This window comes from Aquarana catesbeiana, linkage group LG06 (genome assembly GCF_042186555.1).
Source record: "Aquarana catesbeiana isolate 2022-GZ linkage group LG06, ASM4218655v1, whole genome shotgun sequence".
NCBI classification, from domain to species: Eukaryota; Metazoa; Chordata; class Amphibia; order Anura; family Ranidae; genus Aquarana; species Aquarana catesbeiana.
In genome coordinates, this window is record NC_133329.1 from 84,351,680 (window position 1) to 84,372,176 (window position 20,497).

Here is a 20,497-nt window from a genome sequence, read left to right on the forward strand (position 1 = left end):
TTACACCTTGAGTTTGCTTTGCTTCAAAGATTATACCCCATGTCGCATTAGTGGAGCTTCAAAGTGTCTTCAAAGCCTCCAGAGAAGTCTATGACAAAGCTCGCCTGAAGCACCTGCAGCTTTTGAGAGGCTTTAACCACTTCAATACAGGCCGCTTTTACCTCCTTCCTGCCCAGAGCAAGTGCTCTCACACTTTAAATGACAATTACTCAGTCATGCTACAATGTACCCAAACTAAATTTGTATCTTTTTTTTCTTTTTTTTCACACAAATAGAGCTTTTTTTTTTTTTGGTTGTATTTAATCAGCACTGGGTTTTTTTATTTTTTGCGATATAAGTGAAAAAAGAGCGAAAATTAAAAAAAAAATAAAAATTTTAGTTTCTATTATAAAATTTCGCAGTACCAGGACAATGGAAATGCCCACAAAATGACCCCATTTTGGAAAACAAACACCTCGGCGTATATTCTATGAGGCATTAGGAGTCTTTTGAACATGTCATTCTTTTCCACAGGTTTTTGGAAAATGTGGAAAAAATGAAAACATATTTTTTTACACAAAGTTGTCAATTTAAAAGATATTTCTATTTCTATTCTAAAAGATATTTCTAACACAAAGCACATACATAGCAAAAATGACACCCCAAAATACATTCTGCTACTCGTCCTGAGTATGGCGATACCACATGTGTGAGGCTTTTACACAGCCTGGCCACATACAGATGCCTAACATCCAAGTAGCACCTTCAGGCGTTGTATGAGCATAAATTGCACATCTAATTTCCTGACTACCTATTACACTTTTGAAGGCCCTGGAGTACCAGGACAATGGGAATGCCCACAAAATGACCCCATTTAGCAAAACAAACACCTCAATGTATATTCTATGAGGCTATATGAGTCTTTTGAACATGTCATTCTTTTCCACAAGTTTTTGGAAAATGTGGAAAAAAATGGAACCATCTTTTTTACCACAGTTGTCAATTTATAAGATATTTCTAACACATAGCATGTACATAGCAAACATTACACCCCAAAATACAATCTGCTACTTGTCCTGAGTATGGCAATACCACATGTGTGAGACTTTAACACAGCCTGGCCACATACAAAGGCCCAACATCCAGGTAGCGTATGCTCCAGAAGGAGCATAAATCTCAAATCTAACTTCCTGACTACCTATCACACTTTTGAAGGCCAAGCACCAGGACAATGGAAACACCCACAAAACAACCCCATTTTGGAAAGCAAACACCCCAACATATATTATATGAGGCATTAAGAACATGCCATTTTTTTCCATAAGTTTTTGGAAGATGTGTGAAAACCTGTGGTTTTAGTAGTGCAGTGATCCACAGAGGAGAGCATCGGTCCAGGCAGCAGGCAGGGATGTGGTCAGGAACCATCCAAGCAGCAGGCAGGAATACTGTCCATATTCAGTAGGGATGAGCCCGATGTTCGAGACAAATGTAAGTTCGACTCGAACACCGGATGTTCGCCTGTTCGCTGAACAGTGAACAATATGCGGTGTTTGCGGCAAATTCGAAAGCCCCCGGAACACCGTTAAAGTCTATGGGACACTAACATGAAAAGTCAAAAGTGCTCATTTTAAAATGCTTATATGCAAGCTATTGTCATAAAAAGTGTTTGGGGACCCGGGTCCTGCCCTAGGGGACATGTATCAATGCAAACATTTTTTTTTAAAATGGCCGTTTTTTCGGGAGCAGTGATTTTTTTTAATGCTTAAAGTGAAACAATAAAAATGAAATATTCCTTTCATTTTAAAACTGATCGCGGCTGTAATAAATTGTTGGGTCTCGGCAATATAGATAAAACTCATTAAAAAAAGCATGGGTTCTCCCCCCCCCAGTCCATTACCAGGCACTTTGGGTCTGGTATGAATATTAAGGGGAAGCCCGAGCCAAAATTTAAAAAAAAAATTGCGTGGGGGTCCCCCTAAAATCCATACCAGGCCCTTCAGGTCTGATATGGAAATTAAGAGGAACCCTGCACCAAATTTAAAAGAAAAATGGTGTATGGGTCCCTTCAAAATCCATACCAGACCCTTCAGGTCTAGTATGGATTTTAAGAGGAACCCTGCGGCAAAATTAAAAAAATGGCGTAGGGGCCCCCCCAAAATCCATACCAGACCCTTATCCGAGCACACAACCTGGCAGGCCACAGGAAAAGAGGAGGGACAAGAGAGCGGCCCCCCTCCTGAACCAGGCCAGGCCACCATCTAACATCCGGGGAAGCCCCCGTGGCATCAGAGGGGGGAGCCCTCAGCTATATAAGAACTGTCACTTAATTAAAACTGTCTCTACTCAGAACACTCTTCTGAAGTCCCTCACATATGTGATACCCCTGTGTACTACAGTTACAAGGCAAAAATTCAATCCAAACGGCAGGCAAAAAACATGGTCGATTACCAGGCCGAGGTCAGTGCAGGAGAAACAATCCACACGGCAGGCAGAAGCATCATCGGTAAACAGGCCAGTGTCAGTAAACTTAGAAGTTAAAAACGTGGTTTAAAAACAATCAAAACGACAGGCAGAAGCATCGTCGTTAAAAAGGGCAAGGTTAGTTAACATGGCAGGTAGAAACGTGGTAGCAGGCAAATGGGGAAATAAGGGGAACTAATATCTTAGGCATTCTCCGCTGCATAGGTCAGGTTGAGAGGGACATTGGGGACAATGGTAACTGGTATCTCTTCTAAAGCCTCCTCTGCTGCATACACGACATTTCTTTTGGCGTCTTCTTCCTGATTCTGTGGGGGGAATGTTTTCTGGAAAATGTTGCTCATGAAGTCGACTCACGCAATCAGAGCAAATGCTTCCGGGGGGGGATCCTTGCTGGTAGATCAGAACAGTCACAATTTCTTCAATAAATTTGAGGAAGGTGCTGGGTCTTTCTCTTAACTTTTGATAGGTGACGCAAGCATTATACAGTACATGGCCATATGAAAAAGGTAAATTGCAACTTTTTTATACAAGTATAGGGACTTTCTAATAGGTAAATAGAGCTGTAGCATCTGGTCATTTAAATTCACCCCCCCCCCCATGAACAAATAATAATCGTGGACGCATTCAGCCTTTACAATGGGAATTCCCCAAGGTGTCATTGTGGATGGTGGACAGGACGTAGACATCTCTCTTGGCCTCCACTTCATGGCCAACGCTTCTTCGTTCCCCATACTTGCTGATTCCCCCCTTTGTGGCCTTGTTGTCACTAAGTTTTGTGGGAAGCCCTTTCTGTTTTTTCATAGTACACGTGGTGGAGAAGGGGCAGACTAGTATAATAGTTTTCAAAGTAAATATAGTAGCATTTTTTGAGCAGGAGGTATGCAAGGTCCCAGACAATTTTTTTGCTGGTTCCGTAAGTTGGGCACTCTGGGGGCTAGAGCTGGGAGTCTTTGCCTTCGTACACACAGAAGACATGCACATATCATGTGACTCTTTCACATAATATGTTGAGTTTTAATCCATACCTGGCCCTCTTACTGGGAATAAAATGTTTGAATTGCAGCCGGTCAGTGAAGTGGACAAGGGATTCGTCGATATATATGTTTTGGTTTGGAACATAAATTTCTGCAAATCGCTTGGAAAAATAATTTATTAGTGGGCGTATTTTATATAATTTATCATGGTTGGAATTATCTTGAGGAGGACACTATGAGTTGTCATTGAAATGCAGGAAGCGCGTGATTATGTCATAGCCTGTCCTGGACATGACAGCAGAATAAATTGGCATGTGGTGGATGGGGTGGGTGGACCAGTAGGCTTGCACTTCATTTTTCTTTGTAAGTCCCATATTGAATGTAAGGCCCAAACACAATTTAAACTCGTCTACTGTGAGACGTCGCCAATGAAACATACGGGCATAGGAAGAATTGGGGTTTGTGGGGTGGCAATAAATTGCTCTACAAAAGATTTGTTAGGTCCATGAGGTACTACAGCAAATCCTTAGGGAAAAACAAATAAAAAAAAAAATCTATTTTGGGGAAAGGGGGGAATGTAGCTGACCTTGGTTTGCCAGGGCATCGGGAAGGTAGATTTGAGCCTGGATTCTTTGGGTCTGGTGCGTTATTCCAGTACTGGTACTGGGCCTTTCTTCCTGGGGTCTAGCGCCATTGGTGTTGGTGCCGTTGGGGTGTATGGCGCTGCTGGTGGTAGGCAGGTCTTCTGATCTTGTTATTCTTCTTATTCTTTTGGGAGGGACTGATCCTCCTCCGATTCGGTCCCCGATCCACTACTCTCTACTGGCTCGTATTCCGAATCAGAATCGGATGGTGAGAGCTCCCTGCTGCTCTCATCATCTGACATAGTAAGGATTGTATATGCCTCCTCAGGTGTAAAATATCTTTTGGACGTGGTGGCTGATGTGAAACTGCGATGGGTACACTGCTGATGGGTGGCAGTGATGTTGGCTGCACTAATGGACTGCGCTGGCAGATCCACTGATGACAACACTAATGGACTGCACTGACAGATCCACTGATGCGCTTCTCCGACAGATCCACTGATGGGTTTCTCTGACAGATTCACTGATGGCAGCACTAAGGGGTTGTCCTGACAGATCCACTAATGAGCTGTGTGACATATCCACTGATAGCAGCACTAATGGACTGTGTGACAGACCCACTGATGGTGGCACTAAGGGCTTGACAGATCCACTGATGGGCTGTGTGACAGATCCACTGATGGGCTGTGTGACAGATCCACTGATGGCAGCACTGATGGGATGTGTGACAGATCCGCTGATGGCGGTACTGATGGGCTGTGTGACAGATCTGCTGATGGCAGCACTGATGGGCTGTGTGACAGATTCGCTGATGGCAGCACTGATAGGCTGTGCGACAGATCCGCTGATGGCGGCACTGATGAGCTTTGTGACAGACTTGCTGATGGTGGCACTGATGGGCTGTGTGACAGATCCACTGATGGGCTGTGTGACAGATCCACTAATGGCAGCACTGATGGACTGTGTGACAGATCTGCTGATGGCAGCACTAATGAGCTGTGTGACAGATCCGCTTATGGCGGCACTGATGGGCTGTGTGACAGACTTGCTGATGGCGGCACTGATGGGCTGTGTGATAGATCCGCTAATGGCGGCACTGATGGGCTGTGTGACAGATCTGCTGATAGCAACACTGATGGGCTGTGTGACAGATCCGCTGATGGCAGCACTGATGGGCTGTGTGACATATCCGCTGATGGCGGCACTGATGGGCTTTGTGACAGACTTGCTGGTAGTGGCACTGATGGGCTGTATGACAGATACACTGATGGGCTATGTGACAGATCCAGTGATGGCGGCACTAATGGGCTGTGTGACAGATCCACTGATGGCAGCACTGATGGACTGTGTGACAGATCTGCTGATGGCAGCACTAATGAGCTGTGTAACAGATCTGCTGATGGTGGCACTGATGGGCTGTGTGACAGACTTGCTGATGGCGGCACTGATGGGCTGTGTGACAGATCTGCTGATGGCAGCACTGATGGGCTGTGTGACAGATCCGCTGATGGCAGCACTGATGGGCTTTGTGACAGAGTTGCTGATGGTGGCACTGATGGGCTGTGTGACAGATCCACTGATGGGCTGTGTGACAGATCCACTGATGGCAGCACTGATGGGCTGTGTGAGAGATCTGCTGATGGCAGCACTAATGAGCTGTGTGACAGACTTGCTGATGGCGGGACTGATGGGCTTTGTGACAGACTTGCTGATGGTGACACTGATGGGCTGTGTGACAGATCCGCTGATGGAGGCACTGATGGGCTGTGTGACAGACTTGTTGATGGCAGCACTAATGGGCTGTATGACAGATCCACTGATGGTGGCACTAATGGGCTGTGTGACAGATCCACTGATGGCGGCACTGATGGGCTATGTGACACATCAGCTGATGGTGGCACTGCTGGGCTGTGTGACAGATCCGGTGATGGTGGCACTGATGGGCTTTGTAACAAACTTGTTGATGGCGGCACTGATGGGCTGTTTGACAGATCCACTGATGGCGGCACTAATGGGCTGTGTGACAGGTCCACTGATGGCGGCACTTATGGGCTGTGTGATAGATCCCCTGATAGCAGAACTGATGGGCTGTGTGATAGATAAACTGGTTGCAGCACTGATGGGCTGTGTGACAGATCCACTGGTGGCAGCACTGATGGGCTGTTGGACAGATCCGCTGACGGTGGCACTGATGGGCTGCGTGACAGATCCACTGATGGCAGCACTGATGGACTGTATAACAGATCCACTTATGGGCTGTGTTATAGATCCCCTGATGGTGGCACTGATGGGCTGTGTGACAGATCCGCTGATGGCGGCACTGATGGGCTGTGTGACAGATCCACTGATGGTGGCACTGATGGGCTGTATGACAGATCCACAGATGGTGGCACTGATGGGCTGTATGACAGATCCACTGATGGCGGCACTGATGGGCTGTGTGACAGATCCACTATTGGGCTGTGTGACAGATCACTGGTGGACTGTGTGACAGATCACTGGTGGACTGTGTGACAGATCACTGATGGACTAATCTGACAGGTTCTCTTTATTGGGGAAAGGGGGGCTTGTGGTGCACAGTAATGTGTTTAGAAGTAGCATGGTTGATGTTCACTCACAGTTGACAGTTCTCCTCCTCACATGATCGGTGTGTGAGGAGAAGTAAGCTGGGAACAGCACGTGACTCTGTATGTTTGCACACAGCCGATCATGTGGTAAACAGCCAATTTCATTGACTGTGTACCCTGATTGGGGATAGGATGAGTCCTGAGGACATAGTTTATTACCAATCGATGTGCTGCACACCCCAGGTGCAGTGCATTAGCAGAACATCCTGGTGGACCTCATATGACATCCCCTCAGGATGACAGAGCCCCTCCCAGCCATCAATCTGCTATAGGCTGGGCCGAATCTGGTTCATTCAGCTTTAATTTTGCTTTGCTTTGGAGAAATGGCAGGTATGAGATATCAACACACACACAGGGCATCTGCCAAGCTTCATTAGAGCTTTAAAAAAGCATAATCGAAGCATCAGTAAAGTATCATGGAAGCACCACGAAGCATCAAAAACACATCAAAAAAGCATGTTGAAGCAGTAGGCGCTTTAATGTGTGTTGAAGTCGAAGCAAGTGTAAATGAGCCCTTAGAGTGGCATACTGACCACCACTGTAAGGGTTGCATGGTTTTTTCTGAACACCAGTGTAAGGGGCATTATTCTGTTTAACCTCTGACAAACTGGTTTTAGTTAGGGTTACCCAAGACCTGACAACTATTTTAGGGGTGTTGCTGCAGTAAAATGATTGAAAAGGCTGTTCTAGAAGCTAAAGACATTTTTTTAGATAGTTTGCTGGTTACACATTTAAAAGTAACTTAAAATGAAACTATTTCTTGTAGGTCAAGAGTGGGTATCGAACTTGCCAAAAACTTAAAGCCCATAATAGTAACAAACTGTGATGGTAAGTATATTCATACATTGGAAGATGTTGGCACTGATTATTACTAACATTTTGTTAGCAAGCACGGTGGCATCCTAATTTTATTTTTCCAAACTTATATAACAAAAGCCTATTAATAATAATAGTTTTAAAGATTTTAATCATTTTAAAGATATCTTGAGAGAACAGAATTTTTTTATAACAAAATAAAGTGAAATTTTGACAAACAGGTGCAGCTATCATGTAAGTGTTAAAAAAAAAAACTGTGATAAACATAGTCAATTACAGCTCTCTGTTATCTACTATATACTAGACGCGCACGCCAGAAATGTTCCTTTCGTTTCGGATGCATTCATTCACTGAAGAATTACGGTTAGACATATTTGTTATGTTGAACCGATTCGTTTTCGGAATTCATTTCGTATCTTCGGCATTTGTTTCATATATTTGTTGGTTCAGGTTGATTTGAAAATTTTGGCCGTTTTTTGGAAAGATTGCTATATATTTGTTTTCGGTTTTGATATTTCAAATGGATGCATTATTCATATATTGAAACTATTTAATATTTCCAGACGCAATGGAATAAATAATGCAAAATTTGGCGGCTCCACATTTTTTTAAACCTAAGAATGTCATTAGACTGTGGAACCGAAGTGACTGACTGTGACAATTACAAATTCAATTTAATTCCCAACTTTACTCAAATCCAAATTATAGAACAAATTCAAAAATGTTATTCATTTCCCCATTGGCCCGAACTACTATCGCATCATGTGGCATCATACGAATTAAATTAATGCATTCATTCATTTCGTAATAACTTTTTTTCGGATTCGTTACTATGTCTATTCGGGGATGTGTGTACATCCGAATCTTTGAAAATCACATTTTCATCCGAAAATTGATTTGTTACGAAACGCACATGTCTACTATATACCACACAGTCCATATGAAACAAAAAAACATTATTGAACAAGAATATTTTTCTACAAACCTCTTACTACGTTATACTTTCTATATACTCTTCTCCCAGCCAGCAGTTTGGGTTTCAGCAATGTGATAGTTCGACTGACAAACACTCTGTCAAGCAACGCTGTACCCAAATGAGATTTATATCATTTTTTTTTTTTTTAGACAGATAAAGCTTTCTTTTGGTGGTACTGAACCAGTTGCCGACAGCTGCATGCTGATGTACGTCGGCAAAATTAGCAGCGGTGGGCAAATGGGCATACCTGTACGTGCCCTTTAAGAGCCGGGGATAGCAGGCACGTGCGCACCTGCCGCGTACAGCGTGACCATGCCCGCAGGACCGGCGGACTTGATGTGTGCCGGTCTCTCGGCGATCGTGTCTTGGAGCCTCAGAACGGGGAAGTGCCTATGTAAACAAGGCACTTCCCCGTTCTGGCTTGTGTCATGACAGAGATCACTGCTCTCTGTCATCGAGAGCAGTGATCGCTGTCATGGGACTAGTAGCCCATCCCCCCCACAGTTAGAATCACTCCCTAGGACACAATTAACCCCTTCATCGCCCCCTAGTGGTTAACCCCTTCACTGCCAGTGTCATTTACACAGTAATCAATGCATTTTTATAGCACTGATCGCTGTATGAATGACAACGGTCCCAAAATAGTGTAAAAAATGTCCCATGTGTCCGCCATAATGTTGCAGTCCCGATGAAAATTGCAGATTGCCGCCATTACTAATAAAAAAAATAAAAAAATTAAAATGCCATAAAACTATCCCCTATTTTGTAGATGCTATAACTTTTGCACAAACCAATCAATATACGCGTATTGCTTTTTTTTTTTACCAAAAATATATAGAGGAATACATATCAGCCTAAACTGAGGGAAAAACATTTTTCAAATACCACCAAAAGAAAGTTCTATTTGTGGAAAAAAAAGGACGTCAATTTTGTTTGGGTGCAACGTCGCACGACCGCGCAATTGTCAGTTGTCAGCGACGCAGTGCCGAATCGCAAAAAGTGCTCTGGTCAGGAAGGGGGTAAAATCTTCCAGGGCTGAAGTGGTTAATAACCACTGGGTTTTATATCTTTTACTAAAAAGGGGGAAAAAAGAAAAAAAATAAACAATTTCCTTACTTGCTGTTAAAATAAAAATGCTAAAATAGTAAGAAAACCTCTGAAATGACACCCCAAAGTGATCTAATTTTTTACTTCAATTTTTTGGAAATGAATATATATATATATATATATATTAAATACACTGCAGCTAACTGAATAACCTGCCTGCCAGAAGTATATTAGAAAAAGTACACCAGGAACGGCCTGCAGTCAGATATAGCTAAACTGTATGCAGTGGTTTTTTATATATATATATATATATATATATATATATATACTGTATATATATATATATATATATATATATATATATATATATATATATATATATATATATATATATATATGACTGTCTGTATATATATATATATTAAATACACTGCAGCTAACTGAATAACCTGCCTGCCTGCTCAATCTAAATGACACTCTCTCTTCATCCACGCCAACAACACACTACACGGGGCCGACGTGCAGGCAGCCTTATGTATTGTGGGGCATGGACTTAGTCCCCCTGAGCCATGATTGGCAGAAGGCACCCTGCCTTTGGCCAATTATGGCTCTCTTAGCTGAGGGCGCTGGGATTGGCAAAAGCATGCAGGTCATGGTGCATGTTTTGGCCAATCATCATACAGAAATGCACTGCGCTCCCACAGTGGATTATGGGCATTTACACGCCGCTCGAATTTGGCACGAACAGCCCATAATGTTTGGTTTTCGACAAACAGGCGAACAGCCAATGTTCGAGTCGAACTCATGTTAGACCCGAACAGAAAGCTCATCCCCACTCCCAATTCCCAATGTTTGGGGATTAGAATACTAATATTTTCTACCACGCAGATATCTATCCATATGTGTATATACATGATTTTTCATTAGAATAGAGTTACTTATGTAATAATTATTAAATATAATACAATGTATAACATCATACACTAGATATATGTTAATTACTGCCGATTTTGTCCCTCACACACTTCATACAAAGTCCCGCCCCTTCTGCTACTTTTTCTGTAATTCAAAGTGCGACAGCGATGAAAGCTGAAAATTGGTCTGGGCAGGAAGGTGTATAAGTGCCCGGTATTGAAGTGGTTAAAAACGCTTATAAATTAAAATGTGCATAAACTTGGTTTACAGCTTTTAAATGAGTTTAAAAGCAGTTACAACCCATTTGGCATTGAAATTCCGGTAAACTACAGCCCTGAGCGTGATTTATCTGCTTTCAAAAAAATGCCAGTAAACTTAACTGCCTCTAAACTCCTATAAACGACTGAGTGTACATGTACACATAAGATAACATTGAGGAGAGTTCAGGAGCTGCTGAAAAAAATTTCCCAACTGCTCCTAAATGTCATTTTACTACCTATGAGGCCTAATAAGTGGGAGCAGTGGCCACTTGTTTGTAAGTAAAACCATAACTTATTTTTTTGTGGTTTGGGATAGTAAAGGTTAGAACCTCTGTCAAATATCCCTACTGCGGAGAAGAAACCTTCTACTTGTCCTGGTGATCAATATCTGGTAGAGAATGAAATGGAAAACCCCAAATCTTAGCGCTGTAACAGGAAAAGAAATAGAGGGGGGTACCTTCCAATACGGACACCTATTCAAGTGACAACTGTCTAAGTTGAGTAGATATCCCCTTTCTTTGGAAAGACTTTTTACATTTTACTCTGTAACTCTCCCTGATGGGGCATGGCCAGCAATAAAAGCCTGAAAGAGGTTTACAGGCTGTAAAAAAATAAAATAAAAAATGGTAGAATGTATAGGATCTAACTCAATGATAACAAGTGAAACTTCCTTGTTTGTTATCTTGTCACACTTAAAAGATAATATATATCATATATCTCATCTGAGCTAGCAAAGTCGTAAAAACATTTTGCCTCCATAATTTATGCAGTTTCATGCACATTCCATCTTACGAAGCTGATATGTTAGGAAGGGGTAGGTAAAAGGTAACTCCACTTAATGGGGAAAAAAATTGTAAATAAATAAAAATTATTATAGCATATACAATTGCTACTGCACAAGTTATATTACAATTGAATGTTATTAAAATGGCCTTTCCTTTTCAATCTGCAGCTCAGTAATTCTCTGTAAAAATGCAATGCAATATGGCAACATGGATGCGTTCTGTACACAGATGGTGTGCAGAGCGCACCCCGGAAACATAATTTCCTGCTTGTGTGATTGGCTCACTGAGTTTCCCAGAAGTGTACACTAAGATACATGTCGGATTTTGTACATCCCCTGCAACAAAATGTAATTTTTAGCGAGATACTCCCAATAGGAAATTGCATCTAAACGGGATGCAGACCCTGTAACTTTCCTCATTAGAACTCTGCAGGTGCAGCAACTGATTGATAATTATAAAATCACTCCCATTCACGTTCCATGCACATGGACACAGACGAACAAACAGCTTTTTTCTTCAGAATAACAAAAGGTAGGAATCTGCAACAAAGTTTGGTAAAATCCTTGTAATGTGCATAGATCACCCAGAGGGGAATGTTTTTTTCTCAACAAAAGTGGAGTTACTCTTTAATGTGACCTTTTCATGACATGGTCACTTTTACCCAACAGGTCACCTGGGAAAGAAGTGTGAAAATACTTAGCCTGACTTTTGAAAAGCTGGCACATCTCCATTCCCCATCTCCTGCAAGAATTCTTCTTCCTGAACAGCTTGTACATAATGTACAAGATAATGGGAGAAACAATACCCCCTGGCAGGGGGAACAGGTATTGGACTCATCCGACCATTACATCTCTACTGCTAGTTAGGGATGGGCCAACCTGTCTAGGTGTGAGTTTCCAAGAGTTCTGCAAAGCTTGTTTGAGATTCAGGAAATTTGAACTTCAGGAGGCTTATCCTTATAATCCTGGCCATTTTTAGGGCATAGGAATCTGGGCACTGCCATGGGGGACATGTACTAATGAATTTTTTATTTTTTTTATATATATATATATATATATATATATATATATATACATATGGTACAGAGGGGGTCATCATTTTAACATTTAGCTCATCTTTTTAACAAAACAATTTAAAAAATGCCCCTGGAAGTTCTATGGAAGTAAAGAGCATTTTTTGTGAGGCTGAACTTCTTTGTTGTTACTATATAATAATCATTCCCTTTGTAAAACCATCATTTTTTCAGAGATCCCTTTACCTCCAAAGCCAAAATGTCAGCCAGGACTGAACTCCACGCTTCCAAGCGGATACTTTTTCAATAATATATGGAATCCTGCCTACTGCACAATGACCACCTACAAAACTGCAGAGGACTTTGTAAAGTGCCTACAGGGGAAAAAACTCTTCCTGATCGGAGATTCAACATTACGACAGTTCATCATGCACTTCACAGAGGGCATCCACAGTAAGTGCTTTCTAACGTGCATGAAGGTATGGTCCCTCAAATCCAGGGATCTCCTAAAATGCAAATACATATTGAAACCATGAAGTTGGTTAACTTTCCATGTCTGAATATTGCCCAGTGAAAATGGCCAGGAAGACTTAGACCAATAGGTAAGCACAGAAGTCAGGAGAGGGAACATCACGACTGGTCACTGAAGTTGCCAATCGTGGTGAGGAACAAGTAGGGAGCAAATCAGTCTATCTGACTCACAAAGATTCTACCCATATCAGCAGATGGACAAAACCAGGGGTAGGCAATATTTGTGGGATGAAGATCTACATAACAACATAGAAGAGGTCAAAGATTACAGCTGTGCGGTCGATGGTAGCCTGGCTGTCTGCTCTGAGTTCTGGCCAGTGTATGTAATATATAGAGTAGTGTTCAGATGTCAGAGTTATGTATTGCAGTGTACAGAGGTCAGTGTTATGTACAGCAGTGTACAGAGGTCAGTAGGATGTATTGCAGCGTACAGAGGTCATTACTATGTAGGACAGTGAAAACGTGTCAGTAGGATGTATTGCAGTGTACAGAGTTCAATAGTATGTAGGGCAGTGTGCAGAGGTCAGTAGGACGTATTGGAACGTACAGAGGTCAGCAGGACGTATTGCAGTGTACAGAGGTCATTACTATGTAGGACAGTGTACAGGGGTCAGTAGGATGTATTGCAGCATACAGAGGTCATTATTATGTAGGGTAGTGTACAGGGGTCAGTAGGATGTTTTGCAGTGTACAGAGTTCAGTAGTGTATGTAGGGCAGTGTACAGGGGTCAGTAGTTTGTAGCAGTACAGGGGTCACTAGCTTGCAGGGCAGTACAGGGGGTCAGTAATTGTATGGCTGAGTACAGGGGTCAGTGGTTTCAAGGGCTTAGCACAGGGGTCATGTGTGTATAGGGTAGTGTACAGGTTTAGTAGGGCAGAGTACAGAGGTCAGCAGTTTGTAGGGCAGATTATAAGGGTCAGCAGGGCAGATTAGAGAGGTCATCAGGGCAGTGGACAGGGGTCATCAGGTAAGTGAACAGGGGTTAGCAGAGCAGAGGATGGGGTCCACATGGCAGAGGACAGTGTGCCAGCAATGCAGAGGACAGGCAAATCTACATGTTCTAGCTTGCTAATGCCCCCCAGCCCTCATGTCTGGTCCATCCCATATGATGTCACACAGAAGCACCTGGGATGGACAGAAGAGAAGGGCCGACAGGGATCGGTGACGCACACTGCAGCATATCGCTTACCTACACCTCTCTGCGTGTGGAGGAGGAGCTGGACTGTGGGTCAGCAAGGCAGAAATTGAACCCTATCTATTCGTGACCTGCCTTCAATCAATGTGTAGATCAGGATCGACGGGTTGGCGACCTCTGGACTAGACTATCAAAAAATCTAAAAGTATTTTAAGTCTGTAATAGGGAGCAATTAAGGGTTCATGTTTAGCTATAATATACATTTATTTGATAACATGTATGTAAATCCTGACAATTAACTTCTCTGATTTGCTCCAAATTGGTCTATTAAAGTTTAATCTACTTATATTTTATCTTCCCTGGCATTTACATCCCCTCTCATTAGCATGTTAATGAAAAATTTCAAACTTCAACGGTTTTTATCACATACTTTATATTAGACTTTGGAAAGTCATCACCATACCTCCCAACCACCCTGGATTCCGCAAGACCGTCCCACGATTTGAAGTAAGTCCCGGAGTCCCACGGATCTGGGCTGGAGTCCCGGAATCCACCTGGGCTCCACTCCATAGTGGTATCCTCAATGGGTGCAATGTGTGCTATCACACACAGCACCAAGTGAGGATTCCTGGGAGAAGATCTGGCCGGCAATCTCTGCTCCCCCCTCCTCAATGCAGTCACCAGTTGTTAGGACGTCCTAGCAACTGATGACATAATTTGCAGGCCACTTCTCAGCACCGCCCCCGATCCTCCTGTCAGCGACCCTGTTCCTCTCCTCTCAGCGACCCCATTCCTCTCCTCTCAGCGGCCTCCCGATGCTCTCCTCTCAGCGGCCCTGATCCTATCAGCAGCCCCGATGCTCTCCTCTCAGTGGTCCCGATGGAGCCACTGAAGTGCTGTGAAACTGCACCGGGAAACTGCTGTGGGAGCTGTCAGCAGCACTGTGCTTAAAAAAAAGCACAGGAATAAATATTGATCTGCATTTGTGAGACAGTTGGGGAGGGGGGGCATTAGTAAGAGTGGAGGGCGGGACTTGTGAGAGAGCTGGGGGGCATTAGTAATGGGGGGAATTAGTAAGAGACAGGAGGGGAATTGGTATGAGAGGAGGGGGAATTGGTGAGAGAGCTGGGGGGTACATTAGTAAGACTGGAGGAAGAACTGGTGTAAGAGGGGAGGGGGGATTAGTAAGAGGGGAGGGGGGATTAGTAAGAGAGAAGGGGGAATTGGTGAGAGAGCTAAGGGGGGGCATTGGTAAGAGGGGAGGGGGGATTAGTAAGAGAGGAGAGGGGATTGGTGAGAGCTGGGGGGCATTGGTGAGAGAGCTGAGTTTTGTTTAGCCACACCCTTTAAGCCCCTCCCACCATTGGCCACACCCGCATTTTGCTGCAATGCGCGCTGCAGCTCATTTACTCCCTCAATTGTCCCTCATTCTGAGGTATGCATCACTAGTTTTTGGCTTCTCTATACAATGCAGGCAGATCATGGCTAATGGCAGGGGCTGTCAGGTTGCTGTATATAACTTCCTGAAAATATCACAACACCCTGCCTCCGTACTCCTTTGAAGAGTCCTCAGTCTCGATGCAAGTAGTGGACTGACTCTTGTGGGCAATTATGCAAATATCAAAATGCTTTGATGGGTGGATGTCAGCCTGGAGAAGTAGACAAGATGCATTTGCATACAGACTACCCTATGCAGATCACCTACATGCGATGCTGAGCCTCCATGATTGCAAGAATAGAAATCCAGGGACAGCAATATGGGAAAGAAAAGCGCTAGATGATGCTGGACATCCTCCAGCAAGGAAAGGAGATAGGCTTTATCACGTCAAACCTCCAAAACTGTCCTGTGTCATGTCTTAATATACTTTTTTTTTAAGTTTTCTGGTCACTCATGTGACACATAGGCTCCTCATCTTTTCTGATCTTCCCTAGGGGTGGGTGGTCACTGGAGATACAGAGGCAATGAGGTCAGCTCCACTCTCTGCATAAATATCCTGTGAATAAAGGATGTCATGGTGAGGCCCTGATGATGTGGCAGGACCCTGACAACTTTCATTCATAGCATGTCCTCAGTCTTCCACTGGACATTATTTATAGACTGTATCTTGTGGCAAAAATAAAGTACTGCAGGGAAAACCTTTGGATTGAAGGTAAATATTGCAGCCTGAGCTACTTTTTTATTTTTTTAAACGGACTGGGGGCACTTATTTAGACAAAAATGGCACAAGGTTGGGTCCTAAGGAGATAAAAGATAGGGAAATATGAATGTATTATAGAGATGTACTGCATATATTGTAATATGGGGAGACTGGGGTCACTGGCCAGCTGCTTGTAAAAGTAAACAGTCTTTATTGAGTTGTTAAAGACAAGCCAACAAAAGCAGCGAAAGTAAAGGCAAACAGACCATAATTCTTGTATACAGTTGTGTTCAGAATAATAGCAGTCAAACATCACTAACCAGATCAATCACTATTTTTAGTATAAATTATATTTCTACATGGCAAATAATTTACTAGTAGGTGTAGTAGAGTAATAGAAATCCAACAGACCCAACAGTCATGGCATGTATGCTGCTGATTCTGTGTAATTGAATCATTAATTGAAAGAGGTGTGTTCTAAATAATAGAAGTGTGGAGTTAGTGAGGTCTGTGGAAAAACAGGTGTCACATAGGTGACCCCTATTTAAGTAGGAAGGCAGCAAATGTTGTACATGCTGGGTATAGTGCATTTCTCTCTGAGTAAAAATAGTTTGTTCCAGATATTGGGGTTAATTCACTAACGTTTACTGCATGTGATAAGGGTATCATGTTACTCATTTGCATAAATTATCGCATACGGTAAGTTAAGTACAATTCACTAAAACAAAATAAAAATTTTGCGGTAAACAACGAAATAAAAAATTGTCGGTAAATATCACAAAAAATCTTGCAGTAATCTGTTAAGTTCAACTCACACACAAAACTGGAACTAAAAAAAGGTGCAATATTTATCACCACCCTTTGGTGGCGGTAACCAGTGCGGTACCAGACAGAAGGGCCTATTCAAACCCTCAGAAATGGGCATTCCACCCACCGAGAGCATAATTCCACCTACAGAACACCCACTGAAAGAGACTCAATTCCACCCACAGGAAGGGGTACTATTCCACCGACAGAAGGGGTGCAATACTACCCTCAGAGTGGGGTCTGATTCCACCCACAGAGGACCCACAGAAAGTTGACACCATTCCACCAGCAGTGGACACAAAAAATGTGGCATTATACATCATGAGCACACAAGTATTTTTTCTTTTTATTAAATCAAAAAGGCATGACGTGCAGTGCAAATTAAATGCTAACTTCGGCTGAAGTTTAGCATCAAGAACTTAAAAAAAAACAAAAAATTTTTTTAACGTAAACGTTTACAAAAGTGCAACAATGGAGTATGTCAACCTCTTGAAGTGGCCACTGTAATGCCACGTACACACAATCGGACTTTTCGCCAACAAAACCGTGGATTTTTTTCCGAAGGATGTTGGCTCAAACTTTTCTTGCATACACACGGTCACACAAATGTTGGCCAAAAATTCTGAATGTGAGAACGCGGTGACGTACAAGACGTACGTTGAGCCAAGAAAAAGAAAGTTCAATAGCCAGTGCGGCTCCTTCTGCTTGATTCCGAGCATTGTGTACACATTGATCGGACTTTACGACAACAAGTTTTGTTGGCTGAAAATTTGGGAACCAGCTCTCAAACATTTGTTGGTAGAAATTCCGACAGCAGAGGTTCGATGGAGCATACACATAGTCGGACTTTCCGACAACGAGCTCACATCGAACATTTCCCATCGGAAAGTCCGACCGTGTGTACGCGGCATAATACTTTTGGTTATATACGCCATTACAACAAGTTAAACTTGGATAGGAACATGAAAAATAAATAAAAATGTTTAAAAAATTTTAAAAGAAATATAGTCCAGTTTTCTTTAGTTTCCACAATATAAACGTAGGCAGCAGCACGGAATTGGGCCAAGAACATCGAAAAGAGCACTTTCAACCAACCTAGTAGGCCATACATGTACTAGAAAAAACAAATGTTTATGAATGTATGGCATGATGGAATTATTAAAGGAGCTTGGATTACCAAGCATCAGGAGACATTCATTTGAGAAGGTAGTTCAAATTTCGATGCCTTCAAATACAGAGTACTGTACAAAATGTTAGTGTTTTTTGCAAGACAAAAATAACAAACATTTTTATATAAGGAATTGACCATTTTTATATTATAGGTAAATTACCTTAAACAACTCTTAACCACTGACACATGCGATACATTTCCGCATGAGAAAATGCAGTAGTTACCAAACAATCGAAAAAATACTGCATTAGTTATTTAATGCTAAATTCTTAGTGAATTGAACTTTCACAACTGATTTACTGCATGCGTTATTTTACCGCATTTTATTTGCCATTATTTAACTCTGATGCCCTGTACACACGGTCGGACATTGATCGGACATTCCGACAACAAAATCCATGGATTTTTTCTGACGGATGTTGGCTCAAACTTGTCTTGCATACACACGGTCGGACAAAGTTGTCGGAAAATCCGATCGTTCTGAATGTGGTGACATAAAACACGTACGTCGGGACTATAAACGGGTCAGTAGCCAATAGCTTTCGTCTCTTAATTTATTCTGAGCATGCGTGGCACTTTGTGCGTCGGATTTGTGTACGCACGATTGGAATTTCCGACAACGGATTTTGTTGTCGGAAAATTTTATAGCCTGCTCTCAAACTTTGTATGTCGGAAATTCCTATGGAAAATGTGTGATGGAGCCTACACACGGTCGGAATTTCTGACAACAAAGTCCTATCACACATTTTCCATCAGAAAGTCCGACTGTGTGTACAGGGCATGTACAGGGTGTGTTCACAGATGCCAGAATCTGGTTGACTCCATGCAACACAGATGTGAAGCAGTTCTCACAAACAGTGCTTATACAACTAAATATAAGTTCAGTGATTCAGAGGAAAGCTAAATCTTCAAGATGTTTCCGTTTATACAGTAAATGTTTGAGTTTGTATAGAAAAATGCAGACACTGCTATTTTTTTGTAAAAGCCTAATGTTCCTTTTTTCTTCACTTTCTGTAAAGTAGTAACACATTTGAAACATTTTTCTTCCTGTTTTGATTTGGAATAGACTGTGCAGTGTTCCCAATGCATTTGCATGTATGGAAATTAAAGCTATTATAAGGACTTTGATCTTTACTCACTTTTTTAAACACACTGCTATTATTTTGAACACAACTGTAATTACTACCAAAATGTAAATTACCGAAAACCCATTTAACAAATTTTTGTGAATGTTTGTAAATTTGAATATTCGTAAATTTGAAAATTAAAAAAATCGGAAATCCATGAATTCGAAAATCCGAAAACCTGAAAATCTGAAATAATAATTAACTAATAATAACCTAACTATTACTAACTATTAAATTATAGGTATTGGAATTTCCTTTCAAATTTGGCTGTTAGTGAACGTAACGAATACAAATTTATCCGAAGTTACAAATTATCCGAAATAACGAATACCGTATCTAAACTAATGGCACATAACAAATTAATAATAATAAATAACAATAATAATAATAAAAACGTATTACTATTATTTATTATTACTTTGTTCCTTTTCATTTGTTTAAATGCGGCATTCGTTATTTCGGATAATTCGTAACTTCGGAAAAATTCGTATTCGTTACGTTCACTAACCAAATTTGAAAAGAAATTCCAATACCTATAATTTAATAGTTAGTTGTTATTATTAGTTAGTTAGTTATTCTTTCGAATGTTCAGATTTTCTTTCTTATTTTCAAATTTTTGAATTTAGGAATTGCGATCATAATGAATGACCCGAAAAACGAAAAAAAACAAAAACAAATGAAACTAAAACTAACAAATTTATCGGCACTGCACGTCTCCTCTCCTCCACCTCACTGATTGGTTCTGACTCCTTACTGCTCCATTTTCAAACTTCCTCTGTAGGCAGGTTAACTCTTTTGGAACCAAAGTCCCTGTACTCGGGATTGGAGGCGCCTTCCCACCCAAAGTCTCTCTGAGTCTCTGAATTCCGGATTACATATAAGGACTTACCATTCCTGGACAAACTGCAAGTCAGTTTACACCTTTCCTACCAGAACCCCTCACCCCTGAAACTGCACTCAAGTCATTGCCCTTAAAGGGACCATAACTCAAAGGGCAGGGACACATATCATCTGTCCAGGACCCATCTCCGGTGGTGTCCTGTACATAATAAATATTTTTTAATTTTGCCCTTACATACACTTAAAAAGACCGTGCAAATTATATTATCCAGTGTATATACTGTATAACAT

At 41.9% G+C, this 20,497-nt stretch overlaps 1 protein-coding gene across 1 annotated transcript in view; it reads left to right on the forward strand.

Annotated features, from left to right (window-relative positions):
* Positions 1 to 20,497, forward strand: part of LOC141148696 (NXPE family member 4-like) — a 48,621-nt gene that overhangs the window by 27,471 nt on the left and 653 nt on the right. Inside the window, exons 4-5 of the mRNA XM_073636343.1 lie at positions 7,412 to 7,473; positions 12,691 to 12,909. Of these exons, the coding sequence (XP_073492444.1) occupies positions 7,412 to 7,473; positions 12,691 to 12,909 (281 nt within the window). The remainder of the gene's footprint in view (positions 1 to 7,411; positions 7,474 to 12,690; positions 12,910 to 20,497) is intronic.